The 19,175-nt window shown below is 35.5% G+C and overlaps 1 protein-coding gene across 4 annotated transcripts in view; it reads right to left on the reverse strand.

The window, feature by feature from the left end:
- Window positions 1-19,175, reverse strand: part of XRN1 (5'-3' exoribonuclease 1) — a 102,077-nt gene that overhangs the window by 38,395 nt on the left and 44,507 nt on the right. For 2 of the 4 annotated variants that reach the window (XM_041734195.1, XM_041734194.1), the window contains exons 20-25: window positions 17,627-17,758; window positions 8,104-8,266; window positions 5,747-5,860; window positions 3,185-3,283; window positions 846-961; window positions 179-325 (exon numbers count right to left, since the gene is read on the reverse strand). In XM_041734195.1, the coding sequence (XP_041590129.1) occupies window positions 179-325; window positions 846-961; window positions 3,185-3,283; window positions 5,747-5,860; window positions 8,104-8,266; window positions 17,627-17,758 (771 nt within the window). Of the gene's footprint in view, window positions 1-178; window positions 326-845; window positions 962-1,025; window positions 1,163-3,184; window positions 3,284-5,746; window positions 5,861-8,103; window positions 8,267-17,626; window positions 17,759-19,175 lie in introns of those variants that run through there. The other 2 variants (XR_005984590.1, XM_041734196.1) reach the window with 2 other exon arrangements.

Genomic DNA, 19,175 nt, shown 5'->3' on the forward strand with positions numbered 1-19,175 from the left:
CTATTTTCTTTTAGCTAATAGCTATGATGCTCCATGATACAAAATTAAGTTTATATGTAATGCATGTCACATTTTACCAAAGGAAACATTTTTTGTCTAAAATTGGTATCAGCAAAGCAAAACAGTTACTACATTCCCATATTTTTGGATGCTTAGTAGGATCCTGTTAGGCACTTACCTCTCTAAGTACTCTGCAAGAAGCTGCTCTGCTGCAGATGAATACATCCACTCACTTCCAACTTTCTTAGTATATCCAGGTACCTCCTCATTTTTTTTGTTGAATTTGAGATTCAAACCCACATTTGCTTTATGGTCTCCATGAGGGCTGAATTTAAACCACACACACACACACACACACACACACACACACACACATATATGTTTTAAAATTTTGTTCAAAGAATACAAAGTTTGCTTTCAATCTTAGAAAAACTTAATTTTGATTGTTTTTCTACAGTTTTCATAGTTATTTCCAAACTAGCAATAATTGAGAAACTAGAGGAAAGGCTTCAAAACCCAAACTAATAAATCATATAAATAGATTATGTAACTAGAGAAGAGAATGAAATAAGAAAATGCAGGGAAATATATTATTAAGATTCACACACACTTTCTGATACCTTTTTTCAAGGTTCAATTTGTTAGCTGCTAAAAATAAGAACTGTCTTTCCAAACACCTAAAACATGTGCCATTTAGATGAAAGATTACCATCAGAGGAATTTATGCATAATTTTTAAAGAAAATTCAGAGCAATTAATAAAAGAAAATAAATACTAAAATATTAACCAGTTTATCATTTAATTTTTTCTGCCACTTTAAGTAAATTTCTCTAACATAAACTTACTTTCTCCTAGATCCTCTTCCAATAAAAATACTTCCTGTAAACCTTGAAACAAGGTATCCACTCACTCCAAGGCGACTGGCCAACACATATCCTGGGTTGTACTTTATAGAATATTTCTTTAAATATAAAAACAAAAAGGTCAATTATGGAAACACAAAGCATCAAATGTTATTTCTTTACCTTTAAAATCTGGAGATAATCAAGACATCACTAACCATTGGAATGTGGCAATATAAGGATTCTCAAAAGTAAGTGATCCATTTCCCTTTTTTTTTTTGAAAGGATCTGTAGGCAGAATTTTTCTGCTCCTCTCTCTCCTTAAAGGACAGAATTCCCAAGGATGGATGAAAGGGGGAGGAAATATACAATTTGTGAAACTGTCTCAAGAAATAAAGTCTACTGTAAGTCTAAATGGCAAACTCTGCAGGCAAGAACTATTTTTTAAACATTAATTTTCATATTCAAAGTAGGGACTGGTAAAGTACTTGGGACATAATGAGGCCTTGATGATTATTACATTGAACTAAAACATGAATATGTCATCAAAACAGTTGCTACTGAACAAAATTAAAATGTTCTTCATATATAAATATAAGTAAACTCATTTCCCTTAATATTTATTATCATATGAAAATAAGAAATATGTATAGGTTTATAGTCAATATAGTCAATGAAATGTGACCTTAATTTGTGTACTTAAGGGAAGAAACTATGAAGATTAAAAAATAAAGTATCAGACCATACAATTTTTAACCAGGAAGCAAATTACAAATCCAGTACCAACTAGTGTAAGCTACCATATAATCCTAACATAATGTACATAATAATAACACATATTTTATGTGGTTTTCATATACTATATTCATATGAATGTATATACACACTTTATGAATTATATGCATATCTTATATGTCTACAATAACCCCCAAAAGGATAAATTTTTTTAGTTGCATGGAATATATAAATTTATTATTAAAATGTTAATATGCTAGTAAAGAATGTAATACAGTTGTTCCATCAAGAGCATTATTAGGTTTAGAAATAATACAGACAAATCAAGTATACTTTCTAGAATAGATATAGAAGAATTAAGGTAGTAGTTCTCTATCACAGGAGTATCACCTTTTTTTCTAATAAGCACCTGGAAATGTATAGGGGCACATCCAATTATTGGCATGCGCTACGAGCACTTAGTGTCCAGGGACAAAGATGCTAGCTGAGCTGTCATATATAGGACAGTCCCATTTTACACATAGTTGTCCCATCCAAAATACTAATAGTATTCCTTTTGAGAAATAATCAGTTATGGTATAATTAAAATTGATGAGGATCATCACAAATATTCTAGAAAATGTACAGTAAAAAGCAGAAAACATTGGGGTAGAGAAAGAAGGCTTGAGTAAAAGTTGAGGAAGATATATAAAGGGAAAGAGAGCACAGTGGAGAAGACATGCCTAGCAACACTGCACGCTAGAGGTGGGCATGTTCATTCAGATTTAGAAAAAGCTAGAGATGAAGAAACATAAATAAGTTCCTCTACCTCCACTAACTCTCAGAACCAAGAGCTCCAGCATCTTTATCAAATGGGGACTCTCTGGTTTCCTAACTGTGCTTTCTGAATTCTTTCTCCAAAAGAGACCTGATGGTAGGACTTTAGGGACTTGTCTGCCTTCCTTAGTTTCCTCAAGTATATGCTAATGTTCAAGGCCTTGAATTCCTTTTTTACAGGATCTAAAGCTTTATAATTTACTATTAGAGAAAATAAAAGTGTAAGAAGCAATAGCTGGCTGATTGAGGATTAGTTCCAGTCAAATTAATTGTCTAATCAATCAAGAAGAATATATGACAGATATCAGAATTCTCCTCCTATTGTAAAGGGAAAAATAAAAGGAGTGAACATCTTTGGAGAAGAAGGTCCTAAAAAAGGATGCTATGAATCTAAATGCAGTTTCCCAATTTCTTCTAGGGACTACTCCTTTTTAGCTGAGTAGAAACATAACCATTGCAAGAATGCCATTTGTCACTTGTAACTTAAAATGTAGGCTTTGATTATGAAAAGTTTATTTTAAAAAATCTAAGTATTCCTAGAGGGCATCCTAAAAAACATGACCCTTCTTAAGCTTGAACATGATAACCCATAAAAACTGTTACAGATTAATAATGGGATTTCAGTGATTTCCCCCGCCCCGAAGATTTGCATGAAGTTTGAGCACAGATTCCTCACACTTAGCATTAAATAAAATATTTACAGTATATTCAAAGGAGGTGGTAAAAATATTTTTCTAACACTTTTAAAGTACATCAATTCTAAATTAAACAATATGGACCATAGTACTCACATGCTGGTTCTGTATTAAAGCATCAAGATTGGGTTCACATGGAATGCTGAAAACCACACGAATCCTACCTTCTGTAATCACATCCCCTGAATCCTGAACCTTGGAAGGAAAAAAAAAAAATCAAAGTATGTTTTAGTCTCTCTCACTATATTTTATTTACTTTTCTACTTATTTGAACAGTGTTTATTTCTGACATTTCTCACAGTGTGTATTTCAGTAAAGCTGGATACTGGAGATTTTCTTAGAATTTGTAAATGAATGTGACTATAATGTAAATTTGAGTCATTGTACTTGCTTCAATTGCTGTTAGCCAGTCTTTTTTTTTCTTTTTCTTTTTTTTTTTTTAATTTTATTTATTTATGATAGGCACACACAGAGAGAGAGAGAGAGAGAGAGAGAGAGAGAGAGAGAGAGGCAGAGACACAGGCAGAGGGAGAAGCAGGCTCCATGCACCGGGAGCCCAATGTGGGACTCGATCCCAGGTCTCCAGGATCGCACCCTGGGCCAAAGGCAGGCGCTAAACCGCTGCGCCACCCAGGGATCCCCAGTCTTTTTTTTTCTAAATTAACTTTTTATTTGCAAATAACTTTAACCTACCAAAAAGTTGCAAAAATAAAAATAGGCCAAAGATCATTTATAAAACATTTACGGAAATATTCACATTTTACTCCATCTGCTTTAACATATTTGTGCACTGTGTATTTACATACAATTATTTTTCTGAACTTTCTGAGGGTATATTACGTATATCGTGTCCCTTATCCTTTAATATTTTGGTGTATATTTCCTAAGAAGAAGGATATTTTACTATATAACCGTAGTACAGTAGTAAGTATATTTATTTACATTGATAACAATACTAATCTACTGTTCATATCCCAATTTTGTCACAGTTGATCTAAAAATGTTCCTTTTGGGGCACCTGGTGGCTCAGTGGTTGAGCTCTGCTTTTGGCTCAGGTCATGATCCTGGGATACAGTATCGTATCAGGCTCCCCAAAGGGGGCCTGCTTCTCCCTCTTTCTGTGTCTCTGCTCTCTGTGTCTCTGGTGAATAAATAAAATCTTAAAAAAAAAAATTCCTTTTAATAAAGAAAACTCTTTTCTCTTTCTACTACAGAATCTAAGCTAGGATCAGATATTGCATTTAGTTGTCATCTCTCTCTAGCCTCCTTAAATCTAAACTATATCCAAAGTGTTTCTTTGTCTTTTATAACATTGATATTTTGAAGAAGAATACCGGTCATTCTACCCCCTCTATCTTGCATCTAAAAACAAAAGTTCCTTTTTTGGATTTGTCTGATGCTTCCTTGTGATTAGAGTAATCTCATATATTCTCAGCCAGAATAGTGCATGGATGATGTGTCCTTATTAGGGTATCACATATGGAAGTACATGATGTTCACCTGTCCCTCACTGTGATATTAAAACTTTGATTATATCAAAGATATTGCTCAATTTCTTTACTGTCCAATTAATGTTTTTTTTTTTTTCCCCTCTTACACCTAATTAACAGTCTGTGGGAAGATACATTATAAGACCATGAAAATATCCTATTCAGATAAAAAATTCCCCCTAGATTTAATTTCCAACGATGATTGTTGCCCTATTCAATCTTTATCATAATGCTTATAAAATGGTGGTTTTCCAACTCTAGCACTCTCTCCATTTACCTTTGACACGATACTATAAGCAAAAGCCCTTCCATTCCCTATTTACTTATTTATTATCACTGTGGAATCATTAATTCCTATTTCCCCTCAATGGTTTATAATTCATTACTGTACTTTATTATTTTAGCACTCAAACTGTCCCAGATTTGGCCAGTTTGGTAGGAGCCCCTTTAATCTGGCTCCTGTGTTTATGGGATATGCTCCCATCACTTTTTTGAGCACTTCCTTACTTGATGGCATAACAAATGGTTATCTTCTACCTACCCTGTCCCTGCCCTGTAATGAGCCATTTCTGAGAAGCTTTCAGTGGAGTATGCTATTAGAGGTCAAAACCTGGAGATTATATGTGTTCATTGTTACCAGAGTGTTTTTGCTTCTTATCCTTTTGAGCAAATAGAGCTAGAAAGTGTGTATGTACAGGCATATATGCATTCATACACATACAAACATGTATGTATTTTAAAAATCATGAGTTCATATTAATACCTCCAATTCTAATCTGTCCCCAGATTCTTTCTTGCATTCTTCCATTTCATATTTACATGTATCTTTTTCCATGTCAGAACTGGAGTTTCTCAAACATCAACATTTATAAGTTCATTAACTCAATAATACAACTAAAATGATTTCAGAATTGCTTCATCCGTACTATCACAATAAATAAACCTGCTAAATAAACAATTATGATTTGAATTCTTTTTCCCCTGCCTCCTGACCCCAACCTGCTCAACACAAAAGACATACAGTCAAATACTGTGTTCTTAAGTTAGACAAATACATTTTTTCCCCTTCAGTATTATATTTTATTTTATACCTAAATGAGGATAAGTTAAATAACTCTATTAACTTAAAATTAAAGAAATGTAATTAGTAATAATAACAGGAACTAACTTCTCCAGTGCAGCCGTAATAGGGGGTTCCCAGCATAAAGACCATACTTCTAGGAGGAAACAAGTCGTCCAATGTTTTGATATTGGAGAAACGGGAGTCAAAAGCTCGGATATCCTATATAGAATGAAATATAAAAGTAATTATCATAGTCAAAATTTCTATGGATTGCACATCAAGTTTTTCTTCCTATGGGGTTATGACTATGCTGTCTGCCAATGTGAAATATAAAGATTTTCTACATAATTCTAGTAGCTAAAATGTGTTGATTTTATATGCCATTCTTCTAGGTACTTCATACATTTATTAATTCATTTCATCCTCAAGACAACCTCTGTAGCACAGATCATTATTTAGCCTCACCTTACAAAACCCAAGGAAATTAAGGCAACAGAAAGGGAGTGAAATCTCACCCAAGGTTGTACAGCAAGAAGTCAACTCAGGCAGTCTATGCTCTTAATTACTATACTATACTGTTTCCCAAAATTATAGGATGAATACATGATTTAAAAAATTTTTGTATCCTTTATCATACCCAAAACTACAAATACAAAAGCCTGTTTTTCTTTCTTTCTTTCTTTCTTTCTTTCTTTCTTTCTTTCTTTCTTTCTTTCTTTCTTTTTCTTTCTTTCTTTCCTTCTTTCTTTCTTTTTCTTTCTTTCTTTCTTTCTTTCTTTCTTCTTTTTTTTTCTTTCCTTTTTTTTTTCTTTCTCTCTCTCTCTCCCTTTCCTTTCCTTTCTAACTTATTTAAGGCAAACACGTTTTGGAGAGTAAGTATCTAAAACTGCAGTGTTAAGCTAATGTGGGGCTTTTTCAATTAGAGAATAAGAAAAACAAAACAAAAAAAAAAATTAGAGAATAAGTTTAAAAAATAAATAAATAAAAAAGACAAGTTCCCTAATCACACACCAAGGGAGTGTCTGAGCATAAATAATCCTTTTAAAGACTACAGTTTTTGTGGTGGTTCAAGATGGCAGCCTAGGAAGATCTTGAAATCCTCTCCTCCCATGGACACAACAAATCTTCAGCTACCTATGGACAAATTAGTATCCTCTGAAAAAGACCTGAAAACTAGTTGAACAATTCCACTACAAAAAATTAAAAGGCATACATCAATACAGATAGGAGAGGCAGAGACATATTCTTGCCAAAAGTCTACCCCTGATGTGGAGACACACAATCAAAAGGAGGGATCTTCTTCCTGAGGAGCAAGGGGTTTGTGTCCCGTATCAGGCACCTCAACCCTTGGAAACTGCACTGGAGAGACAGACCCCCAAAGTATCTGGCTTTGAAAACCAATGGGGCTTACATCCAGGAGACCCAAAAGGCTATAGGTACTGGAGATTCTGCTCTTAAAGGGCTGTGTGCAGACTCATTGGCCCTGAGACCTAGGGTAAAAGCAGCAGTTTGAAAGTAATCTAGATCCATGGAAAAAAGATTCATTTGCTAATCTTAAAGTGTCTGTCAGAGGGACAAGGGCCTGTTGGGACTTTTTCTGGGTACTGAAGTGCTAGCAGGTGCCATTTTTTGTGCTCTTTCTTTACTTTGCTAGCATTGCATGTGTCCTGCTAAATCTGGCAGGCACATGCCCCCCACCCCTCACCCGCCGTATGTATGTGGTCTCTCTCTCTCTCCCTCTACACACACACACACAGAGAGAGAGAGAGAGAGAGAGAGAGAGAGAGGAATACGACTCAACCATAAAAAATAATGAAAATCTTGCCATTTGCAACAACATGGATAAACCATGAGGGTATTATGGTAAGTTAAATAAGAGAGAGAAAGACAAATACCATATGACCAGTTAATATGGAATTTGAAAAACAAAGCAAACAAATAAAACAAAATACAACACAACTAACAGATACAGAGAAATGGCTGGTGGCTGCCCGAAGGAAGGGGTTTGGGGAGATGGGTGAAATGGGTGAAGGGGCTTAAGGGGTACAATCTTAGAGTTATAAAATAAATAAAGCATAGAGATGTAAGGTACAGCATGATGACTTTAGTCAATAATAATGCATTACATATTTGAAAGTAGCTAAAAAAGTAAATCTTAAAAAATTGTGTAACTTTGTATGATAGCAGATGGTAACTAGACTTATACTGCTGATCATTTGGCAGTGTATATATTGAATCATTTTGTACACCTGAAACCAATATAATGTTATATGCCAAGTATACATAAATAAAAAAAGACTAGTTTTTTCAAATTATATTAAATCATAATCTCCATTATATATACTGCTGCATTAGTTTTCTATTCATAAATAAATACCAATATGATATTTTTTTCAGTCTTTTTTTTATTCAGTATGAAGTAGTGTGCATTAAGATACAACTGAGACCTGATGGAGACTTACCTTTACAATAGTTTGATAAACAAAAGGAAGAACTTGTTTTGACCACTGTTTCTCTAGACGAACTTCGCCATTTTGATTTATTTGATATTTACGACCTGTGAGCAACTGAGCATACACAACTGCAGATGTTTCATTTATTATTATTCCTTTCCTTCTTAGGTAGCTAAAAGAAATAATAAAAAAGAAATGTAGATATGTATGAGCGTGTGTATACTCTAGGATGATAATCAAACTACCAACTCATAATCAAATGTTTAAATAAAATTTAAAAAAATTTAAATAAATATGCTAGCAGTTCTGAGTACCTACCTTAAGATTTTTTTGCATTAGTTTTTTACTCTATGGATACCTCTCCCAATGTCTATGTGATTCAATGAGAACTCGTTTAAGAGCTCTAAGAAATTCTTGTATTTCATAATCACTAGGATGGGGATAACAAAAAAAGTGAAAATGCCTAGTGTTGGAAAGAATGTGGAGAAACTGAAACACTTGTACATTGCTGGTGGGAATGTAAAATGGTGCACTCATTGTGAAAAACAGTTTGGCAAAAAAGTCCAGCAATTCCTCGTCTAAGTATATACACAAAGAACTGGAAAGGTACTCAAATAAATATTTATAAATGAATGTATATAGCAACATTATTCACAGTAGCAAAAAGGTGGAAAGAACCCAAATGTCTTCCAACAGATGAATGGATAACAGGTGGTATATCCAGACAATAAAATATTTGGCCACAAAAAGAAAGTACTGATACATGCGACAATGTATGAGCCTAAAAAGCATGCTAAGTGTGTGAAGTTAGACACATAAGGCCACATATTATATAACATTCCATTTACGCAAAAAATCCAGAATAGATGAATCCAAAAAGACAGAAGAGGTTGGCAGGGGCATTCAATGAGTCTTTTCTTTTCTTTTCTTTCTTTCTTGTCTTTTCTTTTCTTTTTCTCTTCTCTTCTCTTCTTTCATTCATTCATTCATTCATTCATTCATTCATTCATTCATTCACAAGACACACAGAGAGAGAGGCTGAGACATAGGCAGAGGGAGAAGCAGACTCCATGCAGGGAGCCCGATGTGGGACTCGATCCCAGGACTCCAGGATCACACCCCGGGCTGAAGGCAGGCACTAAACCGCTGAGCCACCCAGGGATCGATCCCCTGGTATCATTTTAAAAAATTCAATGGGGGGATCCCTGGGTGGCGCAGCGGTTTAGCGCCTGCCTTTGGCCCAGGGCGCGATCCTGGAGACTCGGGATCGAATCTCACATCGGGCTCCCGGTGCATGGAGCCTGCTTCTCCCTCTGCCTATGTCTCTGCCTTTCTCTCTCTCTCTCTCTCTCTGTGTGACTATCATAAATAAATAAAAATTAAAAAAAAAAATTCAATGGGAAAACCCCAACTACTTCCACTCAAAAGTTATGTAGCCAATAATCTTGCTACCAATATGACAAGGATATTACAAGAATGGAAAATTATCTGCCAATCTTTCTTATGAAAATAAAAGCAAAAATCCAAAACAAAATGTAACAGATTGAATCTAATTACATATAAAAAGGATAATACATCATAGTCTAATAGGATTTTCTCCAGGAATTCAGGATTAGATTTATATTTGAAATTCAATCCATGTAACTCACCAGATTAAAAGAAAAAAGAAAAATCATATGGTCATTTTGATACATGCCAAAAAGAAAATTGACAAAATCATACCAATTAATGATAAAAACTCTCAACCAACTAGGAATAGAAGGAATATTCCTTTATCTGATAAAGGATATTGATTAAAAAAAAAAAAAACCCTTGATAGCAATCATCATATTTTATAATGAATCATTTAAGGCTTTTCTCTGAAATTGAGAATAACACCATAAATCAATAATGAAAATTACAAATAAGAATCAGCAGGGCACTTGGATGGCTCAGTCGGTTAAGCAATCTGCCTTTGGCTTAGGTCATGATCCCAGGATCCTGGGATCGAGCCCCAAGTCAGCTCCCTGCTCAGTGGTGAGTCTGCTTCTCCCTCTCTCTGACCCTCCCTGCTGCTTGTGCTTTTGTTCTTTCTCTCGTGCTTGCTCTCTCTCTCAAATGAACATATAAAAAATCTTAAAAAAAAACAAAACAAAACCAGATAAGAGACAGGTAAATCAACTCAGTCAGAAAAAGGACAATATATTTGAATAGGCATTGTACAGCATACTCAAATGCCCAACAAATATGAAAGGATGCAGAGCTTCAATAGTCATCAGGGAAGTGCAAATTAAACCAAATGAAATATCACTATATTACAATGGCTAAAATGGAAGAGACAATAATAAGTATTGATGAGAGTAGAGATAAAAGAAGTTCTTATAAATTGCTGGAAGAATGTAAACTGATACAATCAATTTGTAAATCTTTTTGGTGGTTCTATTAAAGCTGAGCTTAAGCATTATCCTATGAAGCAATAATTCCACTCTTAATTATGTACCTAACAGTAATGCATACTAATGCATATGGTATGTATTCCCTAAAAGTCTCAAATAAGAAACAACTCAATTGTCTACCTACAAAAGAATGGATAAATAAATTGTGCTATATTCATACAATGTAATATAATCATTAGTGAAAATGAACAAACTAAACTATATGTAACAACACAGATGAATATTAGAATCACAGTACTGAGCAAAAGAGGTCAGGTTCAAAACAAATACATTGTGTATGAATCAATTCATAGGAAGTTAAAAGTAGGAAAAACTAATCTCTAGAGTTACAAATCAAAATAGTTACATCTGGAGGAGAGGAGAAATGGATGGTAATGGCTAGATGGCAGCATAAGGGGCTTTGTGGGATTATGACAACCTTTCTGTTGGTTCTATTTCTCAACTTGTAGTCTAGTAATGCATGTGAAAATATACCAAGTAATATATTTATGATTTGTATATATTCTTTTCTATGTATACTTCAATAAAGACTTTCTATTAGGAAAAGAAAACAAATAATAATTTGAAACAGTATCTTTAAATTTTCAAGTGGAAGTGGTAGGAAGATTTTTCACTATCTACTTTTCTAAAAAAGATATATTTATTTATTATATACAGGGAGTGTGTGCATGAGAGCCCATGAGTACATGCATGTACAGAGGAGTAGCAGAGGGAGATGGAGAGAAATCCTCAATCAGACTCCTGGCTGAGCAAACCCTGACCTGGGGCTCAATTGCAGGAACCTGACATCATGACCTGAGCCAAAACCAAGAGTCAGAGGCTAAACTGACTGAGCCACTCAGGTACCCCTTTCTATTTATATTGCTTTTACTTTACACTTTTATGGATTTGGGGTCAGTGTTGTGGCCTGTATTCTTTTTTAAAGTCCCTGTGTTTATTGATTATTTATTTATTTTTAAGTAAACTCTATGTGCAATGTGGGGCTGGAACTTATGACCCCAAGATGAGAGTCGCATGCTCTACTGACCAGCCAGGTGCCCCTAGTCTGTATTCTTTCTTTCGTTTTTAACTGAAGTATAATTAACATATAGCATTATATTAGTGATACTGTTACTATATAGGGAGAGTACAAACATGGCACCTGCCGGTTTCGGCACTAGGAAGGTAGAGGAAGAATGCAAATATGGTATCTGTCAATGCCTCAGTCCCTGGAAAGAATTCCAACAGGCCCCTATTCCTCCAACAGTTACGTTATGGTTAGAAATAAATGTCCTTCTCATACGGTCTAGGTGCTTTACAAATTTCAGCTTTTACCCCGCCTGGGTCCTGAGATAATTGAGTCCACGTGTGAGCTCTTTAAGAGCAGAATCTCCATTTCCTACAGCCCCATGTTTCTCCTGGATACAAGTTCCACTGGTTTCAAAGCTAGATGTTTTGGGGCTCATCTCTCTAGTGCAGGTCCCGAGGGTTAAGGTAACTGATGTGGGGCATTAAATTTTTAAAAATATTTAACATATCTCTTCTTTTCTAAATTATAACAAAACAAATTATAAACAAAACTATCTTTTAACTTTCTCTTATGTAAAATGAGAGTTAGTACTTAAAAATTAATTCTGTATTTTATTTTTATTTTAAAGATTTTATTTATTCATGCGAGGAGACACACACAGAGAGAGGGAGAGACATAGGTAGAGGGAGTAGCAGGTTCCCTGCAGGGAGCCTGATGTGGCACTTGATCCCAGGACCCCGGGATCATGCCCTGAGCCAAAGGCAGATGCTCAACTTTTGAGCCACTGAGGTGTCCCTAATTCTGTATTTTAATAATGAATTAATAATTGGTGTTTATCACTAATCCTTTGGTAACCACATTTTTTGGGGTTGATTCATCTCTTGCTTGTTTGAGGTACAAGGTTTTGGAACTCTTCAAATTATCTTCCAAGTATATCACCTTCTCCACAGCATCCCATAAAATACTTCCTTGTGTCTTTTCTCTAAGTCTTCTCCCTTTCTCCAATTCCCAATCCTTTCATTTCATTATATCCTCAATATCCACCTCTTTAACTGAAGGTATCAGTTCTCTGTGTAGACCTCTCAAGGAGTAGCTGTTTGTTTTCATACTGTGTATGGGAAGGAGAGGGTGTTGGTGTTCTCCTTACAACCCACTTTGACATTCAGATCCCTCACAGTAAACTACTCTACTCTTTTATATTCTATCCTTATGTCTACCACCATCCAGAATGCCTTCAATGTTTACATATATAACTTATCCAAGACCATAGGAATTCAAGTTCACAATCTCCTCGTCGCCAATGACCTTCTCTTTCACTCCAGCCTTCTAGTCCTATGGCTAATACGTGGGTCATGACTTTACCCATAACACTTTCACCTCCAAAATCATTAATCCCAATATCTTATTGTCTAAAAACTTCTCCATCCAACTTGCTTGTTCAACCACTTTATGATTAACTTAATTTGGTATCTCCAACCCACTGATCCTTCTACTTTCTCTGAAACTATTAACCTTCTACTTTCTTCACTTCTCTTACTATTCCACTTAGATTTTATTGCCACTATTTCAGTAACATTCCTGCCAATATCCTAAGCTTCCTTGCCTCTTTGTCTTTTCATTGACTCCATCTGGGAAAATCCAGTGCTGGTTAAATCTCTCTGCTTTTTCTAGGTCTGTAAGTGATCAACTGAACTCTACTACCAAAAGATAGGGCAGATTGTTACATTATAAATGTATGACATTCAAATTCAAAAACGGCCTTAAATATTGCCTATAATTCAACAATGTTTTCCTGATCAACTGATAGACTCTTTCATTTTCCCCAAGGAATATTTTTTTTAAGTTTATGAAGCTTGAACTCATGACCCCAAGATCAAGAGTCACATGTACTTCTGTATGAGCCAGCTAGGTGCTCCCCAAATATTATTTTCAAACCTCCTCTATTTTACTCAAATTTAAGACCAGCCTCTCTTTCCCTGCTTCAATTCTCAATAGCTAAATTCAACATTTACTTTACAAAGAAAACAAAAGGCAGTCAATGAGAGTGTCTCATCTGCCCCATGCCAAATACACATACTAACCTATAGTCGCATACCATCCTGTTAAAATAGAGGGACTATCTTTCATCCATATATAAGATGTGGTATATATAAACAACAGAATACTACTCAGCCATCAAAAAGTTGACATCTTGCTATTTGTAGCAATGTGGTTGCAATTAGAGGATATTATTCTAAATGAAATAAGTCAGTCAGAAAAAGGCAATTATATTTCATTGATAAATGGAATTTAAGAAACAAAACAGAAGATCATAGACAAAGAGAGGAAAAAATAAAACAAGACAAAGTCAGAGACGGAGACAGACCATAAGAGACTCTTAATCAGGGGATCCCTGGGTGGCTCAGTGGTTTAGTGCCTGCCTTTGGCCCAGGGCATGATCCTGGAGTCCCGGGATCAAGGCTCCCTGCATGGAGCCTGCTTCTCCCTCTGCCTGTATTTCTGCCCCGCCCCCATCTCTCATGAATAAATAAATAAAATCTTAAAAAAAAAAAAAGAGACTCTTAATCATAGGAAACAAACTGAGGGTTGCTCAAGGGGGTGGGTAGGGGGGTGGGTAATTGGGTGATGAACACTAAGGACAGCACGTGATGTAATGAGCACTGGGTATTATGTAAGACTGATGAATCACTGTCTTCTACCTCTGAAATCAATAATACATGTTCATTAACTGAATTTAAATAAATTTAAAAAATAATCTTTTGTTTCATCTTTAAATATATTGTTTTCTTTCTTTTGAATTTCACACCTCTCTTCTCATTTTTTTTTTTAAATTTTTATTTATTTATGATAGTCACAGAGAGATAGAGAGAGGCAGAGACACAGGCAGAGGGAGAAGCAGGCTCCATGCACCGGGAGCCTGACGTGGGATTCGATCCCGGGTCTCCAGGATCGCGCCCTGGGCCAAAGGCAGGCGCCGAACCGCTGCGCCACCCAGGGATCCCTCTCTTCTCATTTTTTACATATGATCATATCTCAACACCAAGTCCACCCAATTCTATATCCTTCTTCAGCTGTATCTTGATGGTAGTTTTTTTAGAAAGGAAATCTGTTACACAGGAATACAAAAAGGTACCAGTATTGTCATATATGCTTAGGGGATTTCTGAAAATAAAATCACATAATTTGGTACTCATTGAAACATGTGTTAAAAAAAAAAAAAAAAAGAAACATGTGTTATGTTCACAAAAAAAAAAAAAAAGATGTACTGAACTTAGGAGAACATGTCTTGGTTAGTAAGATATATGGAGATATAACTGAAATAAGTAATAGGTTCTACATTCTCACTGTAGAGGTCTCAGAGCTAAGGATGGTGGGCACAGGCATTTCTCCTGATCATTAGAGCCATGAGATCCTTATGCTGACATAGTATGCAAAATCCCAAGTCAGTAAAGTAAATCCTCAGGGGCAGTATGAGTGACCTTGTGATTTTCACCTCAGAAGACAGATTACAGAAGAGGTGGGGAGTTGTGGGGAGAGAGGACAAAACGTGAGGTGATATGAGGGAGGAATATGGTGGTAAAAAAAAGCAGTCCAAGAAAATGGTGACCAGAATAAAAAAACCTAAGTGCTTATGATCCACATAGCTTTGTCGACCCTATGTGGTGAACAAGAGATCCTGAACTGGCAGACACTAAAAATCATTCTCTTGTGTGACTCAACATACACTGCCATCAACTTCAGCGGTCTGCTGCCTTGATTGTTATCTCTGCTCTTTGTGACTGTCACAGAAGAGCAAGTCCATCCGCATGGGAAAGAATAGGTAGAACAAGAGGTCAGGAGCTTTTGGTTCACTTCACAACTACATTTTTTGAAGTTGTTTATTCCTATTATGTCTCCATTTCTCTTACTCTCAATTATTCCTCCACTCATACTAGTCTGGCTTGCAGCCCCAGCTCAGTCAAAATAGCTCTTGCTTAATCTTCTTCATAACATTTGACATGGCTTATTCCCTTATTCTTGAAACTCTCTTTTTCTTTGATTTGCATGATGTAACACTTTCCTGGTTCTTCTCCTACCTCTCAGATTGTCTTGTTCTTTTTCCTTTGTTGCCTCATCTTCTTCATTGGGATTCCCTTTTAGTTCCAACACTCGAGCCACATCGGCCATTATCATTAATGTTATACATGCTGCTTTTCCTCCCACCATGTAGACTTTGCATGTACCTTTTCCCTCATCCTGATACATGTTCCCTTTTCATGCTGCCTAACTCCTACCCCACATTCAGATAACAGTCTAATCAACATTTTCCTCTGTAAAGTTTCTTTGACTAAAGCAAATGCCTCCTTAGCTAAGTCAAATTCTTCTACTATATAGTCTCAGAGCACTATTCCTTCAAAGCAATTGTAATTGCAGTTTGAGCAAAAATTCACTCAAGATGGGGTGTCTGGGTGGCTCAGTTGGTTAAGCATCCGACTCCTGGATTCAGCTCAGGTCCTGATCTCATGGTTTGTGGGATTGAGCCCCACATCAAGCTCCATGCTCAGCAGGAGTCTGCTTGGATATTCTCTCCCTCTACCCCTTCCCCCCTTACTCATACACACTCTGTCTCTCTCTCTCAAATAAATAAATCTTAAATTCACACAAGATATTAATGTCTATTTCTCATCTACCAGCTATAAGTTTTATGAGTGTAGCACTGTGTGATTTTATTCACTATGGTATCCACAGTGCCAACTACTGTACCTAGCAGGTATCAATAATTATTGAATACATGAACAAATGTTTAAACTCTTATAGTATTTTGAATGAGATACTTCTCAATCAAAGGAGTCGAACAAAACAATCTATATTCATTCAAACTAACAAATATTTATTGATTGCTTTAGCATTAGCCTAGAAATGAGAACAGAGTGGTAACAAAAATAGATGTGTTCCCTACTATTACGGAGCATACTATCTAAGGAAATGGACATTAAAGTAATCACACAAGTAAACTGATTATTGTGATTATACAGTAGAAAATAAAATTCGGTATAGTATGAACTATGACAGGGGTATCTATATTGTCAGAAGGCAAAATACATTGTACCTCCTGAGGGCTATGTTTATCTCCTTGTTTTATGCTGGATGGTTTATTTATTTAAGATTTATTTATTTATTTTAGAGAGAGAGGGAAAGAGTGTGTACACACATGAGAGCAGGGGGAGGGGCAGAGAGATACAGAATTTCAAGCAGATTCCACGCTGAGCATGAACCCTGACCTCATAACCCTGAGATCACGACCTGAATCGAAACCCAGAGTTGGACACTTAATCAACTACACACCCCAGGTGCCCCATGCTAGATGGTTAAGCCTTTTTACATTTTCCCTATTTACTCATCTTTGAATAGGATATTATAGCCTCGTATTAACTCCAAAATTATGTAAGAGGCATCTCCTTAAATTCCCCATTTACCAAAGGATGTTATAGTTTTAACAGGAAGGGTGCTGGATATTCATTTATAACACCATTCCATGTGCATTGCCAGTCTCTATTATTCTGTTTTGGTTTAGAGAATTCTGGTATTTGGATGAAGAAAGAGAAGTCATGGTGGAATCATGGAAGAGCACCAGCTTCTTAGTTATTTGACTGGTACACACTTTGCATTTCTGAATTCAGGGACATAAAGGACTTAGGTGTAGGGAGGTTAGAAGAGTGATCAGAGACTGAGAGTGAGGAACAAAGGAAAATTTTCCTTCCTATTTTCATTATTTAAATGCCGCCAAGAAATTCAATGGCAGCCTATTAATTATTATTAACTGCTATTCCTAGTATTATGTATTACTAATACATATAGGAATAATACATTCCTAGTATTATTTTCTTTTTTTGTACATCATGAAGTATTTTAGTGAAAAACTAGGCAAGGCTATAACTGCTGGTAACGAGGTATTATTTTAAACTAGAACTCATTGTTTTCTTTACAACAATGAAGATGTAGTCAGTATTCAGAGTGATTTCTATGTTAAGCAAGAAATAAGTTAGATGACAAGTACATTAGATCACATTCCAGGTTTATGACATTAAATACATTTTATTATACTCACTATTCTGAAATTCCTTGTACTTCTTTTGTCCAATTAGATTGTTCTTTGTCTCCAAGATGGACCACTTTGGACGGTGGGGCAGTTCTTCCCAAATAAAGCTTCTGTGTTCCTGGTGGTTCTTCCAAGTAAAATCTTAAAAATTAAAATAAAATTTATATTACCCCTAAATTTATGGTTTAATACAGTGTTCTAGCAGTATGAGTCTTCAGAGTGAAAGGCTGCTACATGGTATAATAGCAAAAAACCAGGCGTCTTTTTTTTTTTTTAACCGTACTATACATTTTAGAACAAGGACTTCTAAAAATTTTCAATCAAAATATAAAAAATATTTTGTCTTAAACTAAATATATAATAATTTCTAAAGAATAATTTTTAAAGAATTAAAAAAACCCTCAAATTCAATAAAGTATTTTTGCTAAGAAGTTTAACTTGATTTTATCAAGTCGTTATACCTAATTTCCAGTTGACCGGAAATATATGGGATGGAGGATCAATTTAAACAACACTATGAGAAGACAACCAGGTAAACCCAGAATTCTACAAAATAATTGGCCTGCACACTTCAAGGAAAGAGGCAGGGAAGTAAGTTTAGCCAGGTCCCAGGAATAAAATCAACACACAGAAATCAATTGTATTTCTGGATATTAGGTGGGGAAAAATTTTTTTAAACATAGTATCAATTATAGTTGCTCCAAAATAATTTAAACACTTAAGGTGATTCCTTCTGCCTTATTTTTATTTTTCAAAATTGTTTTAGCTATTTTTGTTCTTTGACTTTTCATATAATATACTTTAGAAATACATGTTCTGCATCCATAAAAATCTGGGAGAGATTTTGATAGGAATTGCTTTATTTTATTTTATTTTATCTTTTTAAAGATTTTAGGGCAGCCCGGTGGCTCAGTGGTTTAGCGCCATCTTCAGCCCAGGAGACCCGGGATCGAGTCCCACATGTGAGGAGCCTGTGTCTCCCCCTGCCTCGCTCTCTGCCTCTCTTTCTCTCTGTGTACACACGCTTGAATACATAAAATCTTTTTAAAAAATAAAGATTTTATTTATTTATTCACGAGAGACACACAGAGAGAGGCAGAGACACAGGCAGAGAGAGAAGCAGGCTCCATGAAGGGAACCCGACAGGGGACTCAATCCCTGCTCTTCAGAATTACGCCTTGGGCTGAAGGCAGCACTAAACCGCTGAGCCCCCCAGGCTGACCCTGATAAGAATTGCTTTAAAACTATAAATTAATTTGGGGAAATTTGATATTTACTATGTGAGTCTTCTGATCCAAATGGATCTCCATTTATCTCACCATTTATTTCAGTCTCTGATTTCTTTCATCAGAGTTTTGCTTTTTTCAGCATACAGATGCTATATGTAATTTGTTAGATTTATACTAAGATTGAGACATGTATATCTACAGTAACGAGACAGTGTGGTACTGCCATAATAGACATACAGATAAATGGAACAAAATGGAAAACCCAGAAGCAGACCCACACAAATATTATGCTCAAGAGATTTTTGACAAAGGTGTAAAGGCAATCTAAT

Source organism: Vulpes lagopus, chromosome 19 (assembly GCF_018345385.1).
Source record: "Vulpes lagopus strain Blue_001 chromosome 19, ASM1834538v1, whole genome shotgun sequence".
Lineage (NCBI taxonomy): Eukaryota > Metazoa > Chordata > Mammalia > Carnivora > Canidae > Vulpes > Vulpes lagopus.